The 19,833-nt window shown below is 40.1% G+C and overlaps 1 protein-coding gene across 1 annotated transcript in view; it reads left to right on the top strand.

The window, feature by feature from the left end:
• The window catches only part of ARHGAP42 (Rho GTPase activating protein 42), a 172,981-nt gene extending 155,011 nt beyond the window's left edge, over positions 1-17,970 (top strand). The window contains exons 20-24 of the mRNA XM_074916689.1: positions 137-517; positions 2,612-2,768; positions 3,900-3,962; positions 12,940-13,019; positions 13,253-17,970. Coding sequence (XP_074772790.1) covers positions 137-517; positions 2,612-2,768; positions 3,900-3,962; positions 12,940-13,019; positions 13,253-13,341 — 770 coding nt within the window. The 3' untranslated portion in view covers positions 13,342-17,970. The remainder of the gene's footprint in view (positions 1-136; positions 518-2,611; positions 2,769-3,899; positions 3,963-12,939; positions 13,020-13,252) is intronic.
• The last annotated feature ends 1,863 nt before the right edge of the window (positions 17,971-19,833 follow it).

Genomic DNA, 19,833 nt, shown 5'->3' with positions numbered 1-19,833 from the left:
TGCCTGTGAAACCATAGATCAGTGAATTTGGTGACAAGTAAGGTACATGGGGCTAAAGATGGCATGAGAAAAATGCACATGATTATAAAATGTAATTTTTTTTTTCTCTCTCTCCTTTTCCCTCATTCCTCCCTAGGTGACTCATACAGTAGTAGCCCAGACAGCACTCCCATGGGCAGCATTGAATCTCTCTCTTCTCACTCCTCTGAGCAGAACAGCACCACCAAATGCGCACCCTCACAGCCCAGGGAGAAGTCGGGAGGGATTCCATGGATTGCCTCTCCCCCTTCTTCTAATGGCCAGAAGAGTTCAGGCCTCTGGACTACTAGTCCAGAATCCTCATCAAAGGAGGATGCAACCAAAACAGATGTGGAGTCGGACTGCCAAAGTGTAGCTTCTGTCACTGGACCAGAGAATGCCTCTCCACCAACAGACTTGACCAAAAAGAGTTCATACAATCTGTCTGGGCTGAAAAGGTCTTCAGCATCTTCCCTTAGATCAATTCCGTCAGCTGAAGGTAATTTCCAAGGTCTTTTACAACATCAGTGTTTACTGTGATGCATCAGAAAATGAGAGCTGTATCTGAAAGCTAATTATTATTTTTTTGTTTATTTTTTTAATTTTTGTGGTATGTTCTTTCAGTTTTCAAACTGGTTCTGATACATTTTCATTGTTTGTTACCTGTACAATTCACACAGCTGAAAATACATCAGTGTTTCTCAGATTTAGAGCACTCTCTATCCTGCTATGCCTCATCTAGACCACTGACTTGTAGGGAGATTACTGGTTTGTAAGAAGAGTTGGTAGCTATGGTTTATCAGTGTCAAAGGAATGAATCCTTGCAACATGATTAATACTGATCAAATCTAGCATTTAAATTTGAAAAGCTCTAGGCTTAAGATACCTAGTACCTAACAACAAATAAGTTTTGACAACTGCATCTCTTAAATTGTCTGAAATAGACTGAAGGAAAGGTGGTTTCTAGGGTTAGGGGGTTTTTTTAGTTACGGTTTTTACCGTCAGTGCCTTTGAGGTAGGACTGGATAGATGGGATAAAAAGGTAATCCCTGGCCTGAAATGTATGTCTGAAACCCTGCTGATGAAATAGGTGCTTTATTCTGCACTACTTACATGGTTTTTTATCCATTACTGCAAGTAGATTACCTTGAACACAAGATTATGGCTGAATGGTCCTGTGTATGGACATGATGTGAAAGAACAACCATAACAATTGCAAACCCAACTTTAGAAATTCAATTACAGTGCACAGGTTAGAACGCCAGGCTTCCTGTTCTGTCAAAGAAGGATGCTGCTTCAAAGAACACCCTCAGAGCACCTAAACTGAGCCTATGTCCCAAATAAGCCTGTAGACAAGGCTTGTTACAAGACAGAGAAGCTTACAAACGTAGCTTTTTAATTTAGACCATTCTGTGAAATGCTGATTTAGCTGGAATGCCTGTGTATGCTGTGCCTCTGTGAGTACATGAGGTGATACTGCACTATGTTGACAGCTATGTGGAAATTACTTTAGAAAAAACACCTTCTTGAAATCAGTATATTAGCAGTGTTTTGGATTATGAATATTAACAGTCAGCACTGAAACAGTGAGCTCCAGAGGACTGAGTGCAAGTGCCAGGTTTGCCACTGAGCTGTCAATAGTGTAAGTAATACAAGAACAGGCAGACTAAATATGTGGTTATGTGCCAAGTTCTCTCCCCTCTGCCCGTCATGGAGTGTACAAGAGTTTTCCTAAGACTTCCAGTTATGAATTAGTGTTATATTAACAGTATTAATAATGTAGAATACATAATTATCATTAACAGTAATTTATAATACAGAATAATACTGCAGAATAACTCAATATTATAGGTATTGTTTGTATATTTTGGGATCTCTTTTAAAGCATTATTAAGCATCTGTTGTTCTTGAGAATAGAGAAACACAGAAGTAGATGCAGTTCTTGTCTTGCAGAATGTAAAGGCAGCAGTCTACAGATAGGTCATCTTAAAGGAAACATGTGGCCATGCCTTGTATTCATCAAGGACCTTTCTTGTGCACAATACAGTCTGTACAGCTATAGCTCTGTTTTATTAAGTTACAGTATGAATATTTTAGGCAAATCATGATCATTAATTCCTAAGTGTTGTTTTTTTTTTAAACTGCATGAAGCTTCTGTGGATACTGAAATATTAATTCTTACAAATTAATGTGGTCTGATTTCATAGTGGATGCTGCTTTGAGCAGGAATTTGGACCAGATGACTTCCTGAGACCCCTTCCACCATGAATTTTTTCTACAGTTCTATGCAGCGTACTACTTCATAAATACTGTTTTTATTGTCACTTTTTAGTGAATGTACTATCTAGCCAGTTAAGTGCAGTGTAATTTTTTACCCTTCACAGTTTTATGTCATTTCTTCATTCTTATTGTTGGTCCTTTTATCCTGACTTTCTGCCTGAAAGGCTGTTTCTGCTCTCTCTTAGTAAGTACTTTCTTTAACTATTTTTCCTCTTAAAAAAAACCCCAACAACTTTATTTTGCATGTTACGCATCTTGTGAAACAACTTCAAATTAGCTTTACTATTCCCTATAATTTGGTTGTTTTCTTTAGGTAACAAAAGCTGCAGTGGATCTATACAGAGCTTATCTTCAACAGATACCAAAGATACACCAAAGGTTCCACCAAACCCTGATTTGCCTCCTAAAATGTGCAGGAGATTAAGATTAGATACTGCATCAAGTAATGGCTATCAAAGACCAGGATCTGTGTAAGTCATCAAGACACTTTGGAGATTTGTGTTGTTACGGTATTGTCTCTATAAAGTGATCCTAGAGAGATACATAAGTAGTTGAAAAAGCATCCACAAATACTTGATTTTAATATTTCTGTATTTGTGAATTATCTAGCGTTATTAAAATTGTAAACAAAGGAGTCATGGCACAAAGTCTGTTAAATCGATTGAAAGACTCCCATTGGCTTCAATAGACTACAGATAAGGTCTGTAATGAAGAAATATTTTTGGAAAGTAATTAGTGTATTAATTCTGGTTCTCCTGGAATTTAATGTTTCAAGGAGCATAAATGCTACTTACCGTCCATGCTGTTAAGTCAAGAAGATCATCAGATTTTGTTTGTGTAAGGCCAAAATAGGAGGAAGGAAAAAAAAGCCCCAGACTTTTCTCTGAAATGTCTTTGGTTGCTACATGTTGAATAGTTGATTTCTAACAGTTGTTTTTCTGGGGGGGGGGGGGGTATGTTGAGAGGAGGATAGTTCTAAGCAATAGAGGTTACAATTTAGTTTGTTGAGATTTGGGTTAGCAATGTTTCTCAGTGCATTTAGGACAGTCTTAAGAGTCAAAAGATCTTTGCTGTAATCCTGACTTTGACCCAGAATTTTCCTGTCCCCATGAACAAGTGATCTCCAGATCTGCAGAGCACCAAAATTCTCCACATACTGCAGGACTCCATTCAGCCTTTCCACTTTTTAAACTGGAAGGAATCACGGTAGTCATTTCACAGGCTGTTGTGTCCTACTTAAACAGAGAATCCTGCACAGCTCAAGACAGCATAATAGTGACAGACTGACAGTAAAAGCATTTCCGATTTATCTATTGGCCATCCATGAATATAATTTTAAATTATAGGGAGTTGAGATTTCCCTTGCTAACTCAGGAAGTCACTGGAGCATGTGGAAGTCAGTGGCCCCAGTTAGCTTATGCCCTTAAGAATTCTGCTGAATAGGGACTTAAATTCAACTTTTGAATTACCTCTGTTTCTCCAAGTAACAATTAAAACAATTTCAAAAAAAGTGTCCATGTCTTTAGATGGTTAAAAGTGAACCTAGTCTGCGTATTTAATTAATGGCGAGTTATAAAGCAAGGTGGTGCTTTTATTTTCAGAGTGGCTGCAAGAGCGCAGTTGTTTGAAAGTGCTGGTTCACTTAAACAAGTTTCTTCAGGACGGTAAGTCTTTTATACTGTATAACAATTTGTAAAATCCTTTCTGTTTTCTGGCTTCAAAGACTGAAATAGAAGTGTTGGAGCTTTGTTCTATGTGTTTTGGACAGCATCATGTGACATGTGAAACTTTTGTGGTTTATTAAACTCATCCTTTCTCAAAAAAAAAGCAAAATCTAGTAGACAATAACAACCAGTTTGGCTATTCTGTCATCTGGGGGAATTGCAGTGAGAGATGCTCAGGTTAATGATCTGCTTAAGGACACAGCTACAAGAGTAAATTAACAGGATTTATATTAGGTTGAGGGTGCTGTATTTACTCCATACAGCTGTTTGTATATATATGTTTTCAGCAGAGTGACAACCATGCTAGTTTATGGTACTTTGGTCATATGGGCAGATCTTCAGTAACAACAGCTTTAGAAAGTTCAGGATTAATTTACTCAAGATTTCTGTCTTTACCATCACACCTTGTATGCCTTAGTATCTCCCTGGAGAAACTGTTGTCCTTTCTTCTTGACAGTGGACAGCAGGAATTATTTACATTTTCTTTACAATTGTTTGCATTTATTTGGTGGATTTGATTCATTCTTACATTAAATTGATTTAGAACGTTCTGATGAGTGTTCATCTAGGAACCAGTATGTTCCATACCTTATTAACCCCCTTACAATTAATAGACTAAAACAGATAATCAAATAAATGGATGTGGGGAAAAGTCTGCTCTCTTCGCTGTCCCTGCATTTCTTTGAGTTCTCAAAGAACATATCTTTGAGACAGAACATACGTTTTTGTCCATCGCTTTAATCACTGATACCAGGATCACTGGAACTGTTGAGCAGTGGAGTCAGGGGGTGGGGGGGAATCAAGCCATGAATCCAGAAGTAGTAATCTAAAGTAGCACAGCTGTAAAGGAAGATGCCAGTGTGTACTGAGATATATGGCAGTGGAATGCAGCTGTCCTCTCTGACAGATCTAGCAGGGGAGAGAAAGAGAAAGCTGACACGCAAAGGCCTACTGATTTTGTTGGAGAGAAGCAGCTTACAAGAATCAAGGCTGTTCTTGTACCGTGTAACACATGAACTGTACAGTGACCAAAAAAGAGAGTGGCAGGAGAGGAAAGAGGTATGAAAAGAACAGGGCAATAATTTAAGGAAGAAAAGTATAAATGAAGACATTGGAATGTTCTTAAGCCAGTGCCTTAAGCTGAGAGTGGTAACTGCTTCACCAGTCTTGTATCATTTCACCTGCAACACTGTTCCTTCTCCTATTTTGTATTACTCCCTTCTTGTAAACTCTCCCCTGTTGTTCGTCAGAGTCTGAGCTACCAGTATCTGTATATAAAAAGCATGTAAGAGGCAAAAATCTGACAAAGGAAAAAGTCTCAGTTTGATAATGGATATGGAGAGCGGATAACAAAGCCACAAATGCTGAAAGGCTTAATAGCTCCTCTACTTCAGCCTTCCTAAGAAGTAACAGTGACAAGGAGAATGGAAAATGAGAGGTCAGCAGGCAGAATGAGGAAGAGATCTGAAGTAGCTCGACCGTTCTTATAGTGCTGCTTAAGACCGAGTACGATTTTGCACTTCAGAAACAGCTTTTATTTACCTCTCATGCATGTTAAGAACATGAAGAGAGCTGGGGCTGAGCCTCTTTAACCAAGTAATAAGCGATAGGACAAGAGGGAATGAATGGCCTCAAGTTGCACCAGGGAAGGTTTAGACTAGATATTAGGAAGCATTTCTTTCCAGAAGGGGTTGTGAGGCCTTGGAATGGGCTGCCCAGGGAGGTGGTGGAGTCCCCATCCCTGGAGGTGTTTAAGAGTCGGGTTGACATAGCGCTGAGGGATCTGGTGTAGTTGGGAACTGTCAGTGTGAGGTTAATGGTTGGACTGGATGATCTTCAAGGTCTTTTCCAACCTAGACAATTCTGTGAAAGATGATTTAAAATGGAAGTATGGACTTTTTTTTTGCTCCGAAGTATGTAGAAATCATGGTAATTACGTCTTGATACGCCCAGTAGAAAGGCCTTCTGCGTTCAGAACTACTGTCTAATGAGTAGGCAGGACAGAGTGTAAGACAGAAACTTTTTAAGCTGTCTGGTATGATACCAGAAATACTGAAGTATTTCAGTACTTATGGAACAGAAATACTTTTGGATTCTATGCAGGGGTAATTTACCATGCTAAAATGACTAGTTTTGAAAGTTTAAGCTGCTGCTTCCCTATACATTACAGTTTCCAAGTAGCTTCATTCCTACTTGAAGCATCTGTTTGTTGTGGTCATTTGTACAGTAGATGGATCAAAAGTACCTCTATGACTTTGCAGTCTCACATTGTTTTCTGTATTTCAGCAAATACTTTTGCACGTGATGCTTTACCACCACAGCAACCCAGTCTTTACTTAAGTTCTTCCAAGTACTCTTTGCAACCCTCCTTCCTGATTTTGTATAATGCAGTATCTCTGTTATGAATGTGTGTGTCCCTTTTTCTTTTTTAATGCTGGAACATTGTGTTTGACCTGGCTGTTTTCTCTCCTTGTGTATGTGAGTACCTGTTGCCATAGCACTACCAGTTTGGACAGATTTCTTTTAGTCAGAAAGAAAATAAGAGGCCACAGTACGTGTTTTAGGATTGGACAGAGAAGACCACAATGTTTTGCCTTGTCCGGTCTGTGCTTGCTTTTTCCAATTCCATAGTTACTTCTCAGTCTTTCCATTCCTTCCCTTCTGATTTCAAGTTTATTATTCATCCATCTCCATCACTCTGGTATTAAGCTACTGTGTACACTGAGACCAATCCTCATTGCTAATCTAGTATGCACTTGAAAGAGGCAAAGGAACCTTTCTTCCCACTTTCACAAATACTGCAGTTAGATAACAGTCTTAGTAAGTCCTGAGGTCTCTATTGCAGCTTGTGTACAAAAATGCACCAACACATAATCCCTGACTCTGCATTTTCTTGACCTCCATTTAGAGGTACACAGAAGGTCAAGTCTCCTGAAGTGAGAAACTGCATTATGAGACGAAGGATTTTGATTAGAAAAACATACCTAGAAAAATGGGAAGGAGGAGTTGGTGACAGCAAACAGCTCTAACTGTAGGTGCTAGGTGCTGGTCTGGGACTTTAATAGGAGTAAGCTGACATTACGAAGCCCTCTAGACCCATGCTCCCCTCCCACCCACATGATTAAATACCTTTCCCAGTCATTATTCTGTGGGGTTTTTTGTGCTATATTTTGCGTTTTCTTAAACACCTGGCATGCCTTGCCCAGACCAGACCAGTGTTTTCTAGTAAGTCGAGCTTGGCTCTAAGTCTGCCATTTCCAGGAGTCTATAAACCTTTCTTCTTCCCATAGGATAGTATTAATTTATGAGTCATCAGAGAGAGATTCATGTGTTTTCCTCATTCATTCCTCTTCTCACTTGTCTTTGTCTGGCTAGACTGAAAACTCATTAGGGCCAGAGCATAGTTTTAAAACTTATTTATAACTTCTAAATATATTGTTGTTGATGTTGTTATTGTTATTACTAAAAGGATCTGAGGTGTTGTTGACTGTATGTAGTCAAACAAAATAATTTATGATGTGATGAGCCCTGACCTTTTGACTGCTAGTATAAGTTTATCATTATGGGCTCAAAACAAATGTGATAAAAAGTACAGAAAGGAAAAATGCATTTTTCTCATCTGGAGTCTATCCAGTAAAGTCATGGAAAGAATGAACTTCTAGGAAATGTGGGTAACATTTTCTGAAGTTGTTTTTTTTTCTCTGCACTAAACGACATGAATCACACTCTTCTTGGACTATTAGCATCATCTTAAGAGAACCATAATAGATGAAGGTGATGTTATCACATACAGCCTTGTTTGTAGGGAGGACAGCATTAACATGTAAGTAAGAATGTCTGTTTTCATAACCACACACACACAAAAATGCCCAAGAATCTGCAAGCCCCTTTCATGGTTAATGCTTCTAGCATGATAAAGGTGAAGCAACTAATAACTAATACAAGAACCTAAGTAATCAAATTGAGTGTGGAGGCAATAACCAGAGGCTTGAAAATTGCTCCAGAATTATCATTAAATATTCATAGAATCTCTCATTATACCATCACAGACAGTTGGCACATAACATTGGGATGTAATTACTCTGTGTCAGGAGCAAGGTAATGGGAAAAATCCTGTAATTCATGAGCTTTTGAGAAACTGACTTCTTTGTACTTTGTGTATCTGTCTAAATGTCAGATGCTGGGAAGCTTTCTCTTTCCAGAACTGAGGAAATCAGATTCCATGTTTTCTTCTTATCTTCTTTTTACTTTTAAGGTAAACATACCTGAATCAGGTAAAATTGGAAGCTGAAAACAGAATAGTTTAGAGGACATAAGAGAATATAAGAACAAATTGCATTTATTTTCTCAACTTTTTCTAAGGGGAGTAAAAATCGTCGCATTTTGAGAATAACTTAAAATAATGCTGTTCTGGTTTATTATGGTCTTAAATGCCTTTTGTTACAGTATTACACAGATGTCCCATTTATAACATGGGAAACTGGCCTAATAGTCATGCCACTAAGTAATGAGGTGCTACATATTAATTGTGTTCAAAATCGTCCCTGTGCTTTACTAAATTCATTACCAATTGCCTCATATTCATTGCAACTACAGTTGTTATTAACAGTTACTCTACTGGTTTTTATGTGCAAAATCCATGATTATGCCACACAGGTGTATTGGGTTTGTGTGGCAAGGTTTTAGTAGCAGGAGGACTACAAGGGTGGCTTCTGTGAGAAGCTGCCAGAAGCTTCCCCCTGTCTGATAGCGCCAATGCCAGCCGGCTCCGAGAGGGACCCACCACTGGCCAAGGCTGAGCCATCAGTGATGGTGGTAGCGCCCTGGGATTACATATTTAAGAAAGAAAACCTGCTGTCCTGATCCAGTGTCAGGAGAGGTTTCGATGTGATCCCAAGAGCAAGATGAAGACACAAACAAGGTCAAATGCCATACACCCAAAACAGTTTTTATTATTAAAAGTGAAGAGTGGTAACAATAGGTCAGAATGGAAGGAAAAGACAGAAATCAAGCAAGCATCCGGAGTGGAGTTGCAGTAGTCACAACCATGGATCCAGCAGCATCCTGTTGGTCCTCAGTCTTCAGTTTTTTAGTGGTGGGGGCACACACAGCAAAGTTCTCTGTTGTCTTTTAAGCTTATCTTACCAGCTGATTTGCATACTAGACAGAAAGAGGCAGGCATTCCACAGATTTCCATGAGCAGTTGAGTTAGTGGTCATGCTCGCCCTTCCTACCTTTGTTTTTGCCTCAGTTCCCACAGATCTGCTGACTTCATGCTTCTTGAGCAATCATCTGGCTTCTGGGGCAAAAAACGGTCACCTCTTAACAGTTCTTATCACCTCCTCACTGGTGAAGTCACAAAGTCATTTGCAATGCATGCATGGTGTCTGGCATACTTTGTGGCTCTATTGTGTATCAGGCTTATGCAGTGGAGCTGGTGATCGATCGGCGGTCCTTGTGCTCAATGAGAAACACCTGGTTTCACCCAGTCCACCTCTTTGAGGCTTATCTAAGGAGTTTGTCAATACAGTTGCAAGGGAGTGAGAGGGTGCATCCTTCTATACACTCTTGCTTCCTTGGGTGACATTCCTTAGATTAATTACAAAGGCCACAGCTGGTCCTTGATGAATGTTCGAGGCATTACTGACACCACCCCGTGACTCAAAGCACACACACAAGGAAGCTTTGAGACAACCAATCGACATTTCAGTCTCTCCCACCTCTGTGCAACAGCAACTGCAGCTGGAGAGGAGTGGAGTGAGCATATGTGAGAGAAACAGCTCTGCAGCCACCAAGGTCAGCGAAGAAGGAGGGGCAGGAGGTGCTCCAGGAGCCAGAGCAGAGATTCCCCTGCAGCCCGTGGTGCAGCCTGTGGTGACAGGGCAGGCTGTGCCCTGCACCCATGGAGGTTCATGGTGGAGCAGATCTCCACCTGCAGCCCGTGGAGTACCCCACGCCAGAGCACGTGGATGTGCCCAAAGGAGGCTGTGACCCCGTGGGAAGCCCACCCTGGAGCAGGCTTCTGGCAGGAGCTGTGGCCCCATGGAGACAGGAGGCCACAATGGAGCAGGTTTGCTGCAGGAGTTGTGACCCCACAGAAGGGAGCCATGCTGGAGCAGTTCATGAAGAACTGCAGCCTGTGGGATGGACTCACATTGGAGAAGTTCATGGAGGACCCCACACTAGAGCAGGGGAAGAGTGTGAGGAGGAAGGAGCATCAGAGAGGCCATGTGATGAATGGACCACAGTCCTCATTCCCTGTCCCCCTGAGGGAGGAGGTACAGAAATCAGGAGTGAAGTCAAACCCGGAAAGAAGGGAAGGGTAGGGGGAAGGTGGTTTAAGGTTTAGTTCTTATTTCTCATTACCATACTCTGATCTTATTGGTAGTAAATTAAACTAATTTCTTCAAGTCGAGTGTGTTTTGTCCGTGATGGTAATAGGCGAGTGATCTCTCCTTGTCCCTGTCTCAACTCATGAGCGTTTTGTCATAATTTTTCTCCCCCTGTCCAGTTGAGGAGGGGGAGTAATAGAGCAGCTTTGCTGGGCACCTGGCATCTAGCCAGGATCAACCCACCACAACAGGAAATAGCTGTTTTATCAGACTGTTGTCAGTCTGGGTCAGTATAGTTAGAGCATCTGTAGCGCTTTTTGTTATATTGACTTAGAGGAAAAATGATCTTGTGATTAAAAAACTCAATTCTAGTTTATGTGCAACCCGTGATAAAGTCATCTTCTTTCCCGTTGTGTTATTTTAGTATGTGTTATGTAGATTATTATGTATGAATTTGTATACATTATGTAGAGTGGTGAAACTTCATACCTGTCTTGTTGCCTGTAAGTGACAAGGTCTTCATAACAGTAGGCACCAAGGAATTGTCTTGGAAAAGTCCTAAACAGAGCAGTCTACGCCAGCCAGAAAGCAAGCTAACATTTAAACAAAGTAGACAAACAGGGGTCCAATGCTTACATTGTTCTGGTTAGTAGTGGGGTTGTATCCAGAATGAGAGTACTAAGAGAAATTTTTTCAGCATTCTGAAAATAAGGTGCCCTTGGATATTGTGGGCACAGCTCATACATAATTCTTGACTCCTCTGGTAATCTCAGCCTGAGAGCGGAACCCTTGATGAGTCAGTTGCTCACTCTAGATGAAGGCAAAACACACCATTTAGTCTAGTCGTAAAACAGCTTCAGAGAAATGTAAGAAAAGCTTTTTCTTCAGAGAGAGAAATCGTTCTTTGAAAGCTCACACATACAAACTTTGGAATATGTCCATCAGTTCTCATATGATTTTAAAGATTCAGATAAACGATGGTGTTCTAGTACGGATTAGCACAGGGTGTGAGGTCAGGGTAGAGGGATGTTCTCTTCTCCTCCCTTTACAAAATCCATCCCTGCTTAACCTCCCCAGGGCGGTGTAGGTAAGTGCCATGGCCCCATTGGTGGTACACAAAATAAGATCGATTTCTTACGCAAATGCTTATGAAGTGGCACTGTTATTAATCTACCTTACAGCTCTGTTATCTCACTATTTTGGGAGGAAATACAAAATAGATTACATGTTACTTGCATATTCATACTCTCAAAAAGTATGCAAAAACTTCACCACAGGTCATATACTGGGTCACTGAGATAAATCCTGGGTGAAAGGAAGGCTGAGTCGGTAACTCCCCATCACATCATACAAAGCTGAAATAATCAACAAGTTCATCTTCACTTGGTATAATGTTGGTTTCCAGTAAGTTTAAAGAAACTCAGAAAAACTGATCATATAAAAATTGCTTTAAGTATATAAATTGAAGTCAGGGTACTAGGTAAAGAGGAGGAATCTAGAGAGAACTCCTAATGTCCATTTTTATGTTTAATCCCCCATTTTGTACTTTGTAGAATCAAAGTGCTAGAAGCCCATATCAGGAGGTGACCTAATCTGTCCTCTTTCTCTGGGATAGAATCATTAAATATCTAACTTTTTCAGATATCTGTGTAGCATCTTTTTTTCGGGTTGTTTTTTTGGGGTTTTTTTAATTATTTTTTAGTAATAGGAATTCTTCAATTTGGGGATTCTACAGTTCTTGGCACTTCCAGTACTTCACTGTTCTAATCAATAGAGGAGTCTTCCAGCTACAGATTAAGAGACATCTATATACTTAACTGTCTAGATGTAGGTGTCTTCATGTCAGATGATGTTATTTAAGGAAGCATTCTGAAGGTTTCACCACGGGCAGTGGAACCTGGCGAACCATTTGTTGCACTCTCAACATACCATGCTATGGTGTCTGCCATAGCAGAAGCCAGGAGGCCTGGAGTGTCCATGGAGTTAGGCACATAGATTACTTAAAGACATAAATTTAGGTGACGGAAGCTGAAATCCACCCAAGACACTTGATTTAAATATCCCTTACTGCAATTTAAATTATCTAAGTCCTTTTTGCAGTCAGCCTAGACAACCGACTACTCCTTTTTGTCTCCTATTTGCCTTCTGTAATTTTCTTCTGTAGACTAGATCAACTATATTTTCTCACAGGTCATGTGTTTAGACCTTTAATGACTCGATGATCACTTTTGAATTGTCTCCAAGCAGTCCATCACTTGCTTCAAGCAATATGCTCAGTTCAGTACTCATTGGAATGTCATCTTCAACTAGAATGAAAGAATCATTTTAGAAGTTATAAATTATATTCCTGATAAACCTCTAAGTAGGGTGTTGGTCTCTTTTCTGCAATAGCATGCTTGTTAACTCCAGTAAGCTTAGAGTTATTACCTGCTATAATTTTTCTCCTCTAAACTGCTGTGTAACTAATCCTTAGCATCCTGCATTTGTGCAACTGATTGTTCTTACACTTTCCAGGTTTTAATTTATTTTAATATGTTTTTCCTTGCTATCTTATTTATTGTAAACCTGTGATTTTTTTCTTTCAGACAAGCAAAAGCCATGTATTCCTGTAAGGCTGAGCATAGTCATGAGCTGTCTTTCCCACAGGGGGCAATATTTTCCAATGGTAAGATATGTTGTACGTTGTCTCTTTATGTAAAAAAAAAATAAAATAAAATACTGAACTGTATTCACAAACTGAGAATGTAATTCCATTCTCAGCTCTCAGTTTTTAACCTGATTTTCCAATTGCTCTTGAATAAATACTATCTAAATAAATATATGAACCATGTATAGGATCTTTTAACAGTGTTAATTAATTGTAAATATGGGGGGGGTTGTCTGGCTGTTTTTTTGCAGTGTATCCATCAGTGGAACCAGGCTGGTTAAAAGCAACTTATGAAGGCAAAACAGGACTCGTTCCAGAGAATTATGTTGTCTTCCTCTAGTAATCTTTAGTGGACAGCAATATCTTCATGGTATCCATGGTAACAAATAATGAGCACTATGATTTTTATCTGACACAGATATGGGATCAGCCCGTTAGCTGAGTGGTAGATTTCCTTCAGATACTGCAGCTGCAGGTTACACAGCTCCCTATCAATGGAACAGAATGTAATGAAACAGTTAACAGTTTCTGTACTGAAGACGGTACTCTGTTTAAATAACTTCCATTGTTTGCAAAAGGTTGTTCTGTTCTTCTTTTATGGGTAAGGAACACTAGAGCAATAAAATAAAAAAGTTGCTATTTAGCTGCAGACTTTCAGGTCCTAGGATGTTGCTTACAGAAAGAGTGAAATTTAGAGGCAATGCACTCTGTGACATTTCTTGCAATCTTATGTTTTTTAATATGGAAAATTGTATTTTTTTCACAATGTAAGTAATGCTTCTATTGTGATCTGAATTCTGCCTTAGAAAACTTGATTCTAAAATTAGTCCTAATCATTTCAAATAAGAAATGAGTTTTCCCTAAGTCAGAAGTTTGAACTTCTGTTAGTCAGAGATTGCAGCATGGTATAGAATTTATGCAACTGATAATAAAATCAGTTTATACACTGCCTGAGCAGTAAGTGCTCATTCAAAATGTGATACATTTAATTAATGTTTCATTCAAATAATTCTTAGATTTATTTCCTTGTTTCTGTATCAGTGTAGATAATATTAACAACTTTCCTTTCTATGATACCCATCATCTGGAAGATTTTCTTTGTGTATCTAAGAACAACATCTGAATGATTGAATCTAGTCATGTGAACTGAGCAGTGAAAAACAATATGTTTTGAAACTTGAGACAAATTGTAATGGAGTCCTTTTCCAGCTTTTTCCACTGCAAGTAAGACAAATGGCCTGTGCAGTAGCTAATTTTTATAAACTATGAGTGCTGAAAGCTCCATGTAGCAATAAAAGTATTTAGTATTACTTCTCCTGACTTCTGCTAAACTATTTGACAAAGACCTCCCCTTCTATGGAATAAAAAAGACTGACTTTTCAGAGGTTTTGTAAAGACCTATTGATTGCTCCTGGTAGGACTGGAAAAAAAAAAAAAAAATCAAAAAAACACCCCAAACCATAGCAGCTCTGTCAGTCTGAGCATCTTTCTTGCACACGTTGAGGGAAAACATGCACTGCTTACTTGGTTACTTGCCATGCCCAATTGAAAACAAGATATTTAAGCTTCATATTAGTAATTCTTCTTAAGACCAGACTACGTTCAGTGCGTTGTGGTGAAGGGTTGTTCCAGACACTGTCACAGGCAGTGAAGGCAGACGTGTGTGCTCATCTAATTTGCCCAGAGCAGATGTGAAAGGAAGTGAAGGTCTTTTCTCACCAGGTTAAGCCTTTCTTAGTTTTAAGGCAAGCCAAGTTTTCTTCGTGTAAGCTATGCCTGAAACTGCCATTGCCCTGGCAGTCAGCATGGTTTTGGTTGTGGTTTTGCTGTATTTCACAATCCAGAAGTTACAGGCTACTGAAAGGCTTACCTCTGGTGACCTTCCTAGGAGAAGTGCTGCTGCAGGCAAAAAGGAGCAGAAAGAGAGGAAGAGCTTGGAGCAGAGGCTGGAGGCCCAGCACATCTCATCCATGTAAATAAATGCAGTGATCTGGGGTGAAAAATCCCAACTTCTATCTATTGTACTGGGGTCAGTGGCAATCTGACCATGTTGAACATCCTTTGATGACCTCTTATCCCTCTTAGGAGCAGTTTAGTTGTAAAATTCTTGAGAAACAGAGAAATGGAAAATGTTAGCTCTTACTTGCTTTTCTTTAGCCTGATATAAAAAGAAGGGGAAAAAAGCTGACCTTAGGTAATCTCACAGCTTTCGTGTGTGTCTGGCTGTTCTCCAGTACTGTGTTTTGAAACTAGCTGATCTGAGTGCAAGCAAAAGGACTCAAAGATGCCAAGTTCATTAAAAATTTTGTAAAAATTCAAAGTTCAGTTACCAATTAAGTAAGTAGAGTCTGTAAAGTGCTGAGGGAAAGGTTGTAGAAAGACCCTTCGCAGGAGACGTGTTTTGCCTGTTCCCATGCATTCATCTCACATTAGACACAAAATTGAATTGCAGAAGGCAACTTGATAAGAAACTGGATCCCATTCATTCTGCTATTCACAAAACAAACCTCTGTTTTCCTCTGTCAGACTCTGCACTTACTCAGGCCCTTCTTCTGAACCAGCCACAATGATCACATAAATAATTTTGAAGTAGCTTTAAATTGGCATTTCCATCTGAAAAACATTGTGCCCATTCTTAATTACACTTAACCATTCACTTTCAATGAATAGAGTTTTCATTTTTTACCATTTTTTAGGGGGGGGTGGGGGTGTTCATCTCTTCTGCGGTACCTAACGAGCACTTTCTGTATAATGTCACTGCTGGGCTGCAGATGCTCCAGCTCTTCCCTGACTTTGCAAGAGGGAGTTGTACAATAAACTCAAAAGTTAAGTAACTGAGTCTTCAAAGACTGAAAGGGGGGAAAGGGCAGTACCAAAGCTTGTCTAATGATGATACTTTCAGGCCTGACCAAATATCCATTCTGGTAATTGCAAAGGATCAGAAATCCAGGTAAATGAAGATATAATATCTTGATAGTGCCTTACCAGAAAATTACCCAAGCTGAACTAAATTAGTTCATAGTATTATTTTACTGGGTTTTATAAAAGTCAGATGCATTCTACAGGCAAAGGTTGCACAATATTTTCATTATTATCCTTCCTAAAAAACCACAGCAGTTCTTTTCCAAGTATCACTGTATTACTCAAGGTAGATGACATGTTGTGACTGCTGATTGTCATGAGGAAATAATGTCTGTACCCACAACTTATGTAATTAGCCATGTTTTTTCTTTGTTAAACCTCTTGATACATGTTGCAGCACAACATTAATAAAATTAATAGTGTGAAGGACTGATATATTGTATGATAAATATGTAAAGTATATTAATATTTTATATTCACACTTTTTATTAATGATTATAAAGATAAAAAATATTTTTGGTATAATTCCTATGAGTTCAGTATTAAAATGTCCTTGCCATATTTTGGCATTTAGAGTTATATGTAACAAAACCATTAAATTAAACCATAGCTATCACTTATGTCCCTAACTAATCTATTCATTCTTCAGTTATTTCTGGAAAAAAAAAGATGCAGAGATTTGCTGACCAGCGCTATTCTGTGATAGTAATAGTAACTTATTTTCCTTTTATATGTTTTCTGGTGCTAATCTCTATTCTTTTCCTGTAATTGGATTCAGTTGTAATGTGCCTTTAGGAAAGACATGTTAGGAGAAGAGAAGTTACAAAATTCAGCAGCTCAGAACAATAATTACAACAACAACAACAACAACAAATGTTATGGCAGTAATTGGATTTTATTTTTTTTTTGTTACATTTCTCCACTGGTCTATTTTCTACTTAATGAGATTGCATCAGAATAAATAATGAAACTAAAAAGCATATTGTTCTTCATACTTCTTTTCCTAAGGCAGCAGCTTGTGCAATTTTGGATTAAACAAGAGAAATCCCAGTAGGGAAGCACATCCTCCAGACTGGGGTAGATCTTCTCCACTGATGGAAGCTCTCAAAGCTTTAGCAAAGTCAGAGACAGACCTTTGGCAATTTATAGTGAGGGTTTGCTGGCCAGAAGCCCCCAGTAAGTAAATGGAATATTCTGTTAATGGGGTAATACATGATACAGCTTGGCATTATCCTTTCTTTCAGCAGAATGACCTATGTGAATCATTCAGTTACTAGAGATCAAGCTGCAGGCAATGTTCAATCTCTCCCTTTGTGGTCACACAGCCCTGACAGCTGCTGCTGCCACAGCCCTTCCAACTTCTGCTTATGCTTAAAGTCAGGCTGTTGATCAGGCTGTTTGCAGTACAAGCTGGGAGTCTCTTTTCTTTTGGATAAAATCTTGCATGGGCTTTGGGAGTTTGCTTTGTTTGGTTTTAATAAGGTTCTTGGCATCCAGACAGCTACTAACTCAATGTTACAATTCAGTCACTGAAGATCTTAACATTGTTTTTCTTGTCCTGTATGTGGCAGTATTTAATAAACCATCAGATTATCCTTGTTATTGTAAGTATAGAGAATGGTGCTTCAACCCTTGGGTGTCTCAGCTGAAAGCTATTCTGCATCTGAGATTTTTGCAAGTGTTTTACTGGGAATTGTCTAAAGTTCTGACACTAAAGATAGCACCATGATCTCAGCACTACAAGAGTTTCTGTTACAGCAAAGGGCAAAGCAGCTGAACAGGGCACATAGATAGTTTCAATTTTCAATCATATTTATGGCAATTTCGGAGGTATTAGAGTTTATAGGGGTTACTTTACATACTATATGTTATATTAATAGGAAAGTATATACAATCGATAATTATATATTTAATAAAGTCCTACTAAATTATCTTATTGAACTCTCTGTTTATTTTGTAGTGTGGTTTCAATAATTATCTGCACTCTGTATATATCTACATGTAAATAACTGGCATGACATGCATAAGCTGACTTGCAGACATAATTCTATGTTGTACTTTACACTGTATTTTGAAAATTTAACAAAAAATTTTTTTCAAAATAAAAAGCCTTTCTACACAAATTGGTTTCTTTATTAATTTTAAATTTGGGCTCTCATTCAGCCTTTTCTTTTTTCCAAGAAATAACACTTCTGTGCTACTTCCATACCTGTATATTTAAGCAGTGTTTCACCCATAAGCATGTTTTATGTAGAGGACGTTGCTCCTAATGTTGAGCAAAGGGCACATGTATGTAGTAGTAGTCAGCTGCTAGTAGTAGTCAGTATGTATGTAGTAGTCTGTCAGCTGCTGTCCTGGTCATGTGGGAGTCTCTGGAGACGTGGCTTTTGAGGAAAAGAAAATGACAACTCTGGATGCTAGGTAACAAGAAGCACAACCAGGGTATATCAAAACATTGTTGATGAGGTCTTTGCCTCTGAAAATTAGCAGGCGTGCACCCGTTGGTGACCTGATTCCAACAGCACTGCCTGTGAGGGAAGTAACATGAGGAGCAGTTTCTGCATTTCCTTGCATCCCTTTCCCAGCATTTCCCCAAGGCTTTTTGCCTCGAGGACATGCAGCTTTTCTAGCCCTCAGGAGGGAGTGATCTCCATCGCCACCTGTGCCTGAGGCAAGGGGAGCTGTGAGGTGGCCTGCCTTGCCTTTCACCCAAAGGGACTCAAAAAACCTAAGAGGCTTTTACACCACTGTAACAATCAGGCTTTATTATAATATTAATTAGAAATAAGTACATTTCTTAAATAAGGAAGGTCAGACCAGCCAGCTGAGACACGCTTTCCTTGTTCACTGTGTGTTTTAGGCTTGGATAGTGCAGAAAACAGCTGCACCAGAGCCAGGGAAGATGGGTGCTGGTCCCACAGGCCTGGCTGGCAGCTGCCTGCCCGGGGCACACGCAGGCTGCTGACAGCTCCTGCCAGCCTCACCCCAGGGCACATCTGCCTCTCCCACAGGCGCTGCGCCTGCAACTCTGCTCAAGGGGACATCGCATGTAACTGAAGAAACATAATTGCCATGGCCAGAAATAAAAATGAGGTAGCTGGAGAAGCAGAACAACATGGATCAGGTGGAGAAACAGTCTTTCCCTTGTGTTGCTTTCTAACAGCTGCTCTTAGGTGAAACTTACCCTTCACAGCTCTCCCTGCCTGAAGATTTTAGACGTAAAGAGTCTGCTTCCAGGAGGCAAAAAATCACCTGCAGTCTGCGGTCACCCAACAGCCTGCGCTTCGCTGAGGTCCTGGCTTCCAGCGCAGTGCACGGCCAGGGAGAAGGAAAGGCTCCTCTTGCCAGGGACCAGGGGACACAGTTGGGCTGCAGAAGCCCCTTCTGGCTGTATTTGTTCTGCTGGAAAAGCCTGAGAAGGAGAGGGGCTGCAACAAGGGGGGTTCGAGCAGAGCTGTAACTGCCCTTACTGAACTATGCCTGAGGTAGGGTGTAGCAGTTACGATACTGTTTGGGGGAGGAGTGGCTGGAGAGCTGTCAGAGAGAGACCTGGGAGGTGATTGACAGCCGGCTGAACAGGAGCCAGCAGTGTGCCCAGGTGGCCAAGAAGGCCAATGGCATCCTGGCTTGTGTCAGCAATAGCGTGGCCAGCAGGGACAGGGAAGGGATCTGACCCCTGTCCTCGGCACTGGTGAGGCCGCCCCTCGATTCCTGTGTTCAGTTTTGGGCCCCTCACTCCAAAAAGGACATTGAATGACTCGAGCGTGTCCAGAGAAGGGCAACGGAGCTGGTGCAGGGTCTGGAGCACAGGTCGTACGAGGAGCGGCTGAGGGAACTGGGGGTGTTTAGTCTGGAGAAGAGGAGGCTGAGGGGAGACCTCATCGCCCTCTACAGCTCCCTGAAAGGAGGGTGCAGAGAGCTGGGGATGAGCCTCTTTAACCAAGTAACAAGAGGTAATGGCCTCAAGTTG

Source organism: Athene noctua, chromosome 1, assembly GCF_965140245.1.
Source record: "Athene noctua chromosome 1, bAthNoc1.hap1.1, whole genome shotgun sequence".
NCBI lineage: Eukaryota > Metazoa > Chordata > Aves > Strigiformes > Strigidae > Athene > Athene noctua.
The sequence above is the reverse complement of the archived record's forward strand: the minus strand, read 5'-3'. Positions and strand labels throughout refer to the sequence as shown.